This window comes from Oryza glaberrima, chromosome 1 (genome assembly GCF_000147395.1).
Source record: "Oryza glaberrima chromosome 1, OglaRS2, whole genome shotgun sequence".
Taxonomy (NCBI): Eukaryota; Viridiplantae; Streptophyta; class Magnoliopsida; order Poales; family Poaceae; genus Oryza; species Oryza glaberrima.
Genome location: NC_068326.1, coordinates 14939554 through 14952138, shown reverse-complemented (window position 1 = coordinate 14952138; position 12585 = coordinate 14939554). Strand labels below are relative to the sequence as shown.

At 39.7% G+C, this 12585-nt stretch overlaps 1 protein-coding gene across 8 annotated transcripts; it reads right to left on the bottom strand.

Annotated features, from left to right (window-relative positions):
• Nucleotides 1-1891: 1891 nt before the first annotated feature.
• LOC127776871 (LEC14B homolog) lies at nucleotides 1892-11496 on the bottom strand. Of its 8 annotated transcripts, none has more exons than XR_008018237.1 (12): nucleotides 11216-11496; nucleotides 10819-10938; nucleotides 9665-10042; nucleotides 9413-9532; nucleotides 8335-8412; nucleotides 7197-7370; nucleotides 6207-6284; nucleotides 5618-5790; nucleotides 5216-5371; nucleotides 3448-4516; nucleotides 3250-3310; nucleotides 2411-2462 (listed from the first exon to the last, which is right to left on the bottom strand). XR_008018237.1 is itself a non-coding variant. In XM_052303444.1 (11 exons), exons 3-11 carry the CDS (start codon nucleotides 10031-10033, stop codon nucleotides 2250-2252), a joined length of 1422 nt encoding a protein of 473 aa, XP_052159404.1. In that variant the 5' UTR covers nucleotides 10034-10042; nucleotides 10819-10938; nucleotides 11216-11493; the 3' UTR covers nucleotides 1892-2249. The 8 variants fall into 8 exon arrangements, 6 of the variants coding, with proteins under 6 accessions (XP_052159404.1, XP_052159412.1, XP_052159419.1 ...); XR_008018238.1 differs by having other exon boundaries at nucleotides 2422-2462; nucleotides 3448-3633; nucleotides 11216-11495; XM_052303444.1 differs by lacking the exon at nucleotides 3448-4516 and having other exon boundaries at nucleotides 1892-2462; nucleotides 11216-11493.
• Nucleotides 11497-12585: the final 1089 nt, after the last annotated feature.

Sequence of the window (12585 nt, the reverse complement as noted above, 5' to 3'; positions counted from 1 at the left end):
ATAATCGGAACTACAGGGGGTTGCGAACCATGGGTAAAAACATTTCTCCAGCAGTGAAGTGATTTCATCTCATTGAGTTTTAAGCAGGATTAATTACAAATAAGTTTACACAGAAACAAAAGGTGCATAAATTGAAGTGTCCCCAACTATGATACTCCCTCTAGTTACATAAGAAACAAAGGGGTGCATTTGGTATCGAGGGTGCCAAAGTAAACTCGCGATGTAGATCTAGATGACACGTGTTTGACCGCTATATGCTTCCGCCTTTCATTCTTGCAAAATGCCTTGCCTAATACATGAGTAGCGAGTAGCGAATTTTGCTCTTCATCGAGGATGAACTCATGTAGGTCCAAGACAGCGCCTTAAATAGCGGGATAAAATATTTAGTGGTTGGCCTTTTCAAACAGCTATAGCGGCAGCTATAGCATGCTGAAAGGAGCTATAGCAGCTAAATTATACATGAGAGCAAATAGCTTATATCCTTCTCAAACAACAATAGCTGAAGATATATAGTGGCAACTATAGCCGAGATTTAAAACCCTATTACAAGGACACGAGACGTACAAGGCAAAATGGGGTCTCTTACCTCATCGGGAAAATATGTAGTGCAAACCACATATGTAGTGGAAACTTGGAAACTACCGTTGAATCGAGAAATGGACATCTGAGATTCATCCACGTCACCATGGGTTAAAATTTAACTCGCAGATTCACTTATGAGTTAAAATTTTATTGGGAGTTAAATTTTAACTCATGGTGACGTGGACGAATATCAGACGTCCATTTCTCGATCCAACGATAGTTTCCAAGTTTTCACTACATATGTGGTTTGCACTACATAATTTCCCTACCTCATCACCTCCCTCTCTATGTTGTTTGCTTTGCCACCTCAAGTTCATCATCATCTCATTGTACAGCCCTTGTCATCACTATCGCTACACATGACCACAATCATATCTCTACCTCTACCTCTATTGATCACTAATTGATCTACTACCTCTGTCCCAAAATGTTGCAACATCCCATCCTAGGTTGCAATATTTTAGGACGGAGATAGTACCAAATTATTTCACATTATCCACATTGTATATATAGATCACTTGATAGACGCTATGCCAATTGAGTTTAAGTCATAGTATAAATACATGACATGCATACGATATAATTGAGTTTTTTTTCCTTAAAATGGGTGTATTACCCGGCCTCATCCCCATAGGCATATACTTTATCAGCCATGGAACATGTGTGCTACCTAGGACACCCATCAAAATGATCACTTGACTCTCATGATCACCAAGGCCTACAAATAACCTTATTCTCTTTGGCTCACCATATTTGTCCCCACATCATGTACAACAGGATAATGACACTATATATATAGCATTGGCTCATATGTTAGTACGGTTACTGTATATACAAATATATTATAGAGAATCCTCAACTTGTATGACCTCCTTTCTCCTTATGCCTCGTGGTGCGTCCAATCACACCCATGTTTTTTTTACAATTCTAGCCATATACTAACAAATACTTTGTAGTTTTCAAGATATACCATTTGGCATGACGCTTAACTTATATGTTACAAGAGATACATATATACTTCCTTTGACCATGAATTTGGGACAAAATCCAATCAAACTTTTGACACTTTGACTATTAGTGACTATACATAGTTTGAAAATATAAAAATTGAATGTGTATGTAGAGTACTTTCATAATCTCATAAACATATTAAATTATTAACCTGTTCTAGTATTAAATCATGATCACAATCGTAGCTCAAAGACTGTTGAAAATAAATAAATAAAGTTAAAATCATGTATGTTTTACCGTAGGGACTAGGAGGCCAAAAGCTATTTTGGAATTCGGGGTCGAGTGAACAAAAACACAATGCATTAAAGATTCCTCACTTTATTCATCTTTTGAACTGTACATATTTGTACCCAAATTTTGGAGCATTCTCCAAGCCTGACTAGCGAGCAAGGTGCCCGTCACCAATATCTATCTAGTCAAGGCCGTCGAAATCCCAAATGGGAGAAAAAGAGAAGCAAAGACATACATTTGTAAATGACTGATTGAACTACTCTACCCTTGTAACTTGTAATGTTGTACTTTGATTCGGTGAATTTCTATACGGCTGAATACGTTGCTACTTGAACCAGAAAGCAGAGAAAATGACTTATCCGAGACAGTAGCATCGACGTGAATACATCTTCCAAGCATTGAGGACCCTGCCGTCTGCTGAATTTCTAAAACACAAACGAAAATGTGTATCCCTCTGGATGCATTCTTTGCTTTCCGGTCTTGAGCATGGAGGGGTCCTTGTCGTCCTCTGTTGCTTCCCACCGGACTAGATAGCCATCCCAAGAAGAGCTAACAAGCGTTGGAAAGTATGGGTGCCAGGAACAATCTCTGATTATTGATCCATGCCATCTGAGTTTTTCAACAATTTTTCCAGTAGCCTGCAAGAAAGAGAGAGTTGATTCACTTCAGTCACAAGGAGTTACATAGGGGCCAACTTTAAGCTGGAGAATACGAATACACAACACCGAATAAACGGGAAGGCCGTGCTTCATGGAGACGTTGCTACCATTGTTTCTCAGGGTGAAACAAGGTTTACACCAATGCATAAAAAAATACAGTTTATAACATCTATAATATGATCTACAGAATCAATGGTGCGGTTTCAGGTTTGTAAAATGTCTTTCTTGATCCAAAAACATAATTTAATCCTAATGGCTTAATTTCTCACAGTTTTTACTAAAACTTCCAATTATGATCTCTCTACACAGAAATGATTATAACCCATGAAATTGTCTAGCCAAAGTTACCTACAGTAGATTGTAATCCCCTATGAATAAAAAACTTGATTATCATAATATAATCCTTGTGTATTAGAGAAATTGGAGGACATAGAGGAGATAGCCAAAAATACCACAATGATAATAACAAGCCCAAAATTATGCAAAATTCCCCGGCATTTGGACCCCTATTACAAAATAGATTTCACAAAGGTTACACAGGGAATGCCTTTTGGTTTCTTGAAAGCATGGACATATTTAATATTGAAAAAAAAATTCATGTGTACATCTATGATTTTTCTTTTTGCATCGATGCAGCATGAGCTTTTGACTTTTCAGTTTTCACAGATGGGATACACACCCTGTGTGCAGAAAAACTGCCATAGTATGCAAATAGTAGAATCACAGTACAATATCACAGTTTAAGGGAAACATCTAAGGTCCATACCACATCATAAATATATACACATTGGTCACTGGATCCTGTATATATATACCTCTGACCCGTGCTGCAAAAAGAGAAGAATCAGAAACAGTATTAACTAATAATAAAAACACAAGAGTTAGACGCATAGGCCCTCAGAAAAAGCCTTTTACTCCCATGGATTGCACCATAAATCTAAGAGAACTGAATTGGATGTGGTACCAGTCAGGTCAAAGGTTGAAAGGTCAACTTGGTAGATCCTCATTGCAACCTATTACATGTCCTCATTGCAGCTACCAGTTACAGTCATCAAGGCCATTGACACAGCTCGTAAGAATTGCCTGTGGAGAGGTAATAACCCTTCTTCGACAAGGAAATCTCTAGCTTCCTGGGATAGGGTGTGCATGCCTAAGGAGAAAGGAGGCTTAGGAGTGATCAACCTGAGAGTTCAAAACACAGCCCTTCTTCTAAAGCATATGATCAAGTTCTATAATGGTGCTGATTTACCATGGGTGAAATTAATCTCACAATCATACTATGTCTCTAAAGTTCCACACCTGACAATGAATAAGGGTTCTTTTTGGTGGAGGGACATCACAACTCTTGCAGACATATTCAGGGGGATAGCAAAATGTGAAATCAGGACAGGAAGAACTGCCCTTTTCTGGAATGATCTATGGAATGATGATTTTAAGTGCACCAGCTACCCCAATCTCTTTGTTGTGACTATGTATAAGTCTGATTCAGTCAAGGCCATGTGTTCAAGACCCCTAGAAGATTCTTTTGCTCTACCCCTCTCGGATGAGGCTTACTCAGAATTCTTGCAACTTCAGGGGGTTCTGGACAGTTTGAATTTACAATCAGGGATGGGGGATGCTTGGAATTTTATCTGGGGCTCAGATAAGTACACAGCTAAGAAATTCTATAAGCTAAATTATTCTGCATTGCAACCCCCCAGACCCATGATTTGGCTATGAAAAACAAAATGTGTCATGAAGATCAAAGTCTTTGCCCGGCTAATGTTCTGTGATAGACTTAATACAAGAGATATGCTGGATAGAAGACATTGTGCCAAAGAAGATGATGATCTCACGTGTGTTTTGTGCAATGCGAACTGCAGAGAGACAAGGCTACACCTCTTCTTTTTATGTCCTTTCAGCATCAGCTGTTGGCAATACCTGGGAATTGAGTGGAATAACAATTTGGAGTTTTTCCAAATGATCTCCCTAGCAAGAATCAAATTTGCTCAGAAGGGTTTCCTGGAAATTTTCTTTTTGGCAGCTTGGCACATCTGGAAACAAAGAAATGGCTTCATATTTCAGAACATTCAACCCTCTTTCCAGGCATGGAGATCTCTTTTCGTCAAAGAAGTTCTTCTGCATATGTGCAGAATGAATGATCCTTTAAAGCAAACTATTTTTAATTGGGTACAAACCTTATAGTATCTCTGTGTGAACCGCATGTAATCTTTGTAACCTTGTAAATATTTTCTTTATTTAAATTACACTGTTAGGCAAAGCCCTGGCAATTTTCCTGGTCAAAAAAAAAAAACTTGGTAGATCCTAGCCTTCCAGGTGCATTGGTTAGACTGTTTTGTGCAAGAGGCACAGAGCTGGTGTACATCATGTGACGATCATCCATCTAAATGGCCATGTTAGCTTTGCCTTTGCATCCATTTTCAGCTCAAGTCAATTTCAATAGTGTAACTGAGGAGGTACTTGACAGGGTAAAATAAGGAAGTACCATGGTATCAAGGATAGGCTATGGGAATTTGCACTCAAGCCAGATTTAAGGGGATGTGATATTGCAGAGAGGAGAAAAAACAACAAGCCAGAACTAATCCTGCCTACGAATTTATTTATTTACTAAAGATCAAATCCCATGGTTATGGAACGACACAAAATTCCAGTATTTGGAGTAAAATCTCGAGACCAATGACACACTTTCAGTAACATATATCAGAGAAATTATTTAGCATATCTAAACTAACCTGTGTATTGGGGAAAAATAGCAACGAATTAGTGTACGTAACACTGAATGCCCTCTAAATGTTGACAGGGATTGGTCATATGGATGCTTGAAATATCGGGCTTCTGAGGGATATGTCATCCATCTGTAATCCCATTCATATGCTTTTGGTGTGCAGCTGCAAAAACAAACTACAAGTAAAAATAGTATTTCTGTCGAATAACTTTAGCCTATTTTATATTTTGGACTTTGGGTCAGGCATGTAGACAAGATCTTGGACAAATCAGCCCAAGCAGATCTAGTCAAAGGCAGATTTTGATTTTAGCATTTCCTACTTGCTTACAATATGTTGCGTTTAAGATTCAAGCATAAAAAGTGGTTTGGTTTAGAGGAATAATCATGCAAAAGCAAGAGCTGTATTTACTCTTTCACAGTGGACGACATTTTCCTGATGTCCCATAGTTTAATAGTTTGATCCTTGCAATTTGAAATAAAATAATGCCCATCTCCACGGCTATCAATAAATGTAATCCCATCTAAATGACCTGTCAAAACACCAACTCGTTTTCCTCTCTTGTTGCAGCGCCTATCCCAGACCTGAAGATTGGATAACAGTGTCAGTCAAAGAAAGCCTCCATGGGTGACTTATCAGAACTTCGATATGATAGGAAGCCCTTCACAGATTTCACATCTCCTAGGCAAGCAAAAAGACTGATCATGCATTAATACCAAACAGACTGGTGTTAGAGTTTGCACTACTGAACAATAGTTCCTCTAGCGGCTACACAAATCAGTCCTCTAGAGGCTGAACTCATTGCTCATGTTTCATATTGGTTAGTGACTTAGTGACTTGGTGTAGACAGTGTATTTACACCAAATATTCAAGCACTGCTGGACTTCTGGCACGATCAGCCAGATAAACCTGCAATGTTGCTGTCTGACTTAAACCAGCAAATGCAAATAGAATCATCTTTAAAGAAAGAGTAAATGAAATTGGGAAATATTAGTCTCACCTTACAGAGGCTATCATCACTTCCAGAGTATAAAACATCACTACCTTCATCAGCAAAGGTGACTGCGTTGACATCAGCCTTTAAAGACCAAAAGTTGAGAAAATAAGATTCAGTAAGAAACATAACTTTTTTTTTCTAATACAATGGCTACCACAAAAGAGAAATGAAAAATATATTATCAAGAAAGGTTCCAAACCTAAGTTAATCCAACAATATAAAATATAGCACATACGTTACATTGTCTTGTTACAGATAGTCCCATCTACTGTTTGAGATCTCACTATCAAGGTGGTTTCTGGACAAGGGCAAGTTTTCAAGTTCACTCAACATCCCTGAAATGTTTGATTTCATATTTCTAGTTGTTTATGTCAGTATATGTTTCGAACATACTGGGCTGAGTCCACTACTACTTTCAGGAAACTGGCAGGAATTGATGCAGTGCCTAACTCTACGGCTTCAATAACTCCACATTTATGACATTTGTGACAAAAATAAATTTTAGCAAGACATCTGCTCCTAGCTGATGATATTTTTGCCTGCTGAAGCATGTTCATTAACTTGTCTATTATACCCAGAATGAGAATTTTTAGTACACCAGATGATTTGATAAACATGCAAATTTTGATTCTTTTGTGCAAATTTCCAGTTTTGTTGGATCAAAGCTTCCTAAATATATCATCATTCTTCAGAATAAAATGGCAGAAACCTTTGTCAGTGACCTTGACCTACAATCCCTTTTGTCTTAAATTCCTCCCATATGTATATACTGTGTTAGTGTGATGCATCAAGCTACACTAAGAACCTAATCTTGTCAAGTTATCTAAGAAAGAAACAAATGGTGTTATTCTAATTACATTGTAAATACCACTTGTTCAAAATGGTAATGATGCACGGAAGAAAAGATAATGTGCAGATATCAATTGGTGGGACAGAAAACAGTCATACATTGACAATAAAAGCATGTAGCTCAGTCATGCATCTGTTTCATACCGAATGAGCGTGAATGCGTTCTGTTACTTTGTTTGATCCAATATCGTAAATACATATTGATTCATTGTTGTTTCCAACAACAAGTTCTCGGCCATCTTTTGAAAACTTAACAGAAAATATGGCAAAGGAGAACCCATCATCATCATTAGAAAACTCCAAGCCTTCGTGAACTTGCTGCATTATAAATAAAAACAGAATATGTAAAAACGTACATAAGGACAATTATTTCCAAAAAGAAAACAGTAGAAATAGAAGTCACAACCATCAATAAATATGCTAACAACTAGTACATACTATTTTGACAAGGAAAAAGTCTACTTAACGCCCTCGAATATTATGGTCAGCCTACTTAATCTCCTAAGTATGAAACCAGGCGTTCTTCCTCCTATGGTGGTTTTCGGGGTGGTTTTGCCACCATGACTGTTGACATTGAACTGACTCAAGAAAATGGTCACTCACTTGGGCTTGGCTTTGGTTGGTGGCAACTAAGGGCGTTGTTGCACTCTAGGCATAGCAGTGTTCTGAAAAAAGGTCTAAAAGGCTGCATACAAGGAACAGGTGCCCCAACCTTGTACACTTAAGCCACATAAGTGTCCGATTATACCGTATAAGCATCCAATTATGCCGCATAAACACTACAAGGTGGGGTCACCACACAAAACTGGATACCACTTTTTCGAACCTTGGGCCACAGTGAAAGTCAGTAACTGAGGAAGAAGACATAGCACGAAGAAAATTACCCTCATCTCATAGGCACGCCAGCTGTCACAATGGCAAAACTACCTCCGAAACAGTCTCAGGGGTTATTTTATTTATAATATCCATTTAGGAGGTGGTTTTATTTTGAAGGGGTAGAATAGAGTAATTTTTGTGACAACCTGAATGGGCTGGCAGGTCTGTATAATAGTGTTGATTTATTTTTCATGTTTGCACACTAACCATAATGCGCCCCAACTCCAAAGGTTATAGTTTTTAATTATGTATAAATGTTTCTTATCAAATAAAAACGCCTCTAGAATTTTTAAATATAAGTAAAACCATGGTATGTTTTTTCAAGTGCCTCTGGAGTCAGCACATGCTGCAACACAATACAAATAGACTCCAAATTTCCTATTTTTGTTATCATCAGAGGATATACCGTAATATTGGCATGTGATTCTCTCATGCCATTCTGGATATCTACCATATGAACGATAGGTGACAGACTGGAATAAGCCTGCAAAAAGAACGAGTAACACTTAGTTAATGATATAAAACAAATATACAAAAAGACCTGAACTAGTCTCAAGTGTAACTTCATGAATAGAACTTAGGGAGACATCTTAAGGTAGCTTGTTAGGAATTATAGGAAGAACTCTTGTAAATACTTCCAAGCTAGTGAAAGAAAATAAAGAAGTGCAAAGTTGAAAAATTACATGTAGAAATTAGTCTATCTAATCTTACTCAGTTCTCAAAGAACACATGTATCATAAGTTCTGTAGGGACAGGCTACTAGAAAAGGTCCAGAAGATACAAACATAAGCAACAATTATTTGATGAGATATATGAAGTGCAATAACAGTTTGTTGTATAATCATAGTGGACTGTAATAATTAAAGCTATGGTCCATATAGTACAGTCTTAGTACCCAGGGGAACTGACAATCCATATGGTCCATGATTTGTTTTGGAATTTATAAATCTATCATGATATATCCCTAAAGAGGCTGTCAGTTCCCTGGTCAATTTTTCATGGTCTATATTTCTATTTACCACATTTTTTTTAGAAAAAAGGGGAATCAAATGTTGAGTTACTCAGAGTCCATCTTGCTTATAGGGTACATAACATGGACAGCAATGGAGCCAAAATGCTTATAAAAATATGCAGATTGCATGGATTTTGAAGGTGGTAATCTGCAAATTTTAGTATATCTAGGAATCAAATATGTTATTCTAACTCAGAGAACACTCATATTTTCTTCATGCACAATAGGTTCAAACTTGCATTACCCAAACAAAGGGCTCAAATCCATGTATGAAGGGGAAAAAAGAAACACACTATGGAACTAAAAATAGTCAGACTGTAATAAATATTATTCAAGCACATTGATGCGAATTTTTATTTACAAAAAATGGAATCATATATGTTATCCTGAAAAGAGTGAGTTCACTAGATGTCAATGAGTAAACAGCACACAAAAGAAAAGAAAGAATGAGAACAATGCATAAGAGTCTTACTAGGTATCGTTGATCAGGTGAAAGAGCAATATCTGAAACTGTCCAACGTAGCTTTTTGCAGGTTATGTCCTTATGTATCGTCCACTTTTTCTCAGCATTGTAAATTCTGATATGGCTACCCTGATTAATTGTTGGCATAAAGGATTGTCAGTCACCCATATCACAACATTTTGTGCAGCCAAGGTATCTAAACAAAAGCTAAACTCATGTGGTAATGGTTATAATTTTCCCTATAATAGCACAACGACATACCCGGAACCCACCAATGAGAAGGGAACCATCTGCGGAGAATTGAGATATGTAGGCTTCACTGTCCATGTCATCAACACACCATGGGCCTTTTACTGGTAGGTGTTTACGAAGAGCATAAGAGCAATCAGCTGAAGAGAACCTACCAATCCCTAAGCAGTTGGATTCTCTCCCTGACAACAACTTGAATGTTGAGATATGCCTCTTTTTTCCAGCATGAAGGGATGCACGAGTCCTCTCACATGGCTCGGATTTAAGCCTCGTAAGATGGGAAACCTCCTCATCTATCGCAGACAATTCATTACCATGTGAAGGACAGGATTGTTGTTGATGACATGATCCTCCATGATGTGTCTTCCTTTTCCAGCCCATGTTTGGATACTGAAATTATGAGCATGATGAAGTTTGTCACTTCTGACAATAATCAAACAACTTTCCTATGCTAAATATTCACTGAATACCTAAAACCTCCAAAGAATGATCAATTGATATACTAGTACAGCAATCTGCATGACAGAAAGACAGCTACTGTGCTTAACTTCAAAAGTAACTCCCAAGAAAATTATAGTTATAAAAGGTTGTAATCGTTTATTATATTATATTTCTAGGATATTAATGATACTCTTCCGCTGCATCTTTCATTACAGAATAAAAACGGGACATGCATGCTTCTAGAGGTAAATCAGTTTTTTATTATTAATTTAATAATACAAAAAAGGAAATGGCTGAGTAGCTCAGCAACACCAATATGACCACGAAAATAGTATTCAAAATGAGCATCACTACAAAACAATACTAGAAAAACAGTTCAGTTTGGAAATGACACAACTCAAAATGAACAGAATAAAGCCTTCGTCCATCTCAATTAAAGAAGCCATGTTCTCGATGGGAGGGGCAAGAGTCAAAATCAAACTTGGCCTTAGTGAAAATGAAACAATGAACAAATACCTAAGGGTATTCTGGTCGTTTTTAAAAACCTCTTCTTTTTTTTCTTTTTTTTTTTTTGGCAATGCACAATCGCTGATGGGTGGTGATGAGCTAATTTCCCCCAAAAAAGGATATCTGACATACACTTTGTACAGATGATTACAACTAAATCTGTTCAAATAGGAACTGAAAGGAGGAGAGAAAAAAACAAATATAAATTTCGCATTCACCTCGAAAAGAACAAGACTTTAACGTGGACACAAGCTTGCAATCCAGCTATCCAGGCAACTCCAAGCAGGGCAGTAAAGCTGATAGCCGGAGGCTTGGACTCTTCTACAGCCAGTCATTCCCTACACGATTTAAAAAATAATTTAATAACCTGAAGGGAAGGAAACGGACAAATATGCGTGTGCAGCGTATCCCTATCGCCTTTATGATCTCTACCATGGCGTTAGATTCTTAAGCGGACGATTGGTCCATAGCAAAGTTGGTAGTAACTGCAAACGAAGTACCGACGATTCCAGCATAAAATCCTAAGACGTACTACTAAGGAACTCCGAACTCGCTATAATCTGTGCCGGCTCATGAAGCGACCCGGATGAGGAGGGAGGGAAAGGAGAGGCTAACCTGTACCTTCAATTCGACTCAACCCGAGACGGAGGACGACCGCCGCGCCCCTCAAAACCTGCTCGCCGGCGGCGCGAGCGAGGATGCCGAAAAGGGGGGAGAAGGGTAGGGCAAGAGGCCGTACACGCCGTGCCTACGGGGCCCGGGAATTAGGGGCAGAGGGCGCCGAGGTCTCGCCGCACGCGCGGGGCGGTGGAATTGGGGAGGAGGCGAAGCTGCCGAGGAAGAGGAAGGAGCAGGAGAAGGGGGGAGGCGATAGCTGGGAGAGGCGGGAGCCGGTTTAAAATACCCCAACATGGAAGGGGGCCGCGCGTGAAAAACACCACCCTCCCTGCCACATGTCGCCGACGCGTGGGCCCAGTAGACCGGCTTTGGAGGTTGGTGGGCTGCGAATGACCGGTGAGGCGGGGCGGGTCGCGAGTGGGTGGCGGGCGGGTGATGCGTGTGGTGGTGCGGCGCGCTGGATTAGAACCGGGGTCGCTTGCAGCCGTTGCTGCCAATGGAGTTTGTGTCGCATGCCGTGATGTAATATCGGATCCGATGACGTCAGCACCACGCGAAGCATCGCTACTTGTAATCCTTCGATCGATGGTGTCCTAGTCATCGTGGATTATCCAGGATGTTGGCGGTAAGTGCAAGTGCTCTATGCTGGAGAAGGGATTTTTGTCGGACCATGCAAAAATCACATTAGCCCTGGTTCAAATAGGGGTCAGGACTAAAGATCAGCTTTAGCCCCAGTTTAAAAGCCCAATGGCACTTTCTGATTTTAATCTAGGTTGGTGAGAACTAAAGATCATTTTTAGTTCCAGTTTAATAGCTGTCTGGCTGTGTCAGGCCCTCAACGAGTAAAGATCACACGTCTCACGGCCCCCAACGAGTAAAGATCACACGTCCCACACATCCTTATCCACTCTCGCCTCTCTCTGTGTCTCTCTATCTCTCTTGAGAAGCGGAAGCGGCAGCCGGGCGGGAGAAGCAGCGGCGGTGGCCGGGCGACGGAAGTGGCGGCAGAGGCGCCCTCCCCCTCAGCCAGATCCACCGAGAGGAGAGGCCACGGGATGGGAGCCCAGGTGGCGGTGGAGCGACGGTAGATCGACGGCGTCGGCACGGCCGTGCGGCGGCGCGACGGGCAGTCGTGCGGCAGATGAAGGAAGAAGTTCATTCTTCTTTTTTTTTTTTTAGATTTTGTGATATATTTGATATGTGATCTGTGATGTATTTCTTCTTAAGAATTTATGATGTATTTTGTCGACGTTTGATGTCGCGGTTTTGGTATTTGCATGGTATGGGGATCGTCGGTGCTAGGGTATACGCGAGACTGAGGTAAAAGAGACGGAGACAGGGATTTTTATACAGGTTCAGGCCCCTGA

Coding starts and splice junctions, on each gene's coding strand:
- LOC127776871 (XM_052303444.1), bottom strand. CDS start 10,033: ATGGGCTGGAAAAGGAAGACACATCATGGAGGATCATGTCATCAACAA. Junction 7,371..8,334: donor AATCACATGCCAATATTACG/GTATATCCTCTG, acceptor TTTATAATGCAG/CAAGTTCACGAAGGCTTGGA. Junction 3,311..5,215: donor TATTTTTCCCCAATACACAG/GTTAGTTTAGAT, acceptor CTCTTTTTGCAG/CACGGGTCAGAGGTATATAT.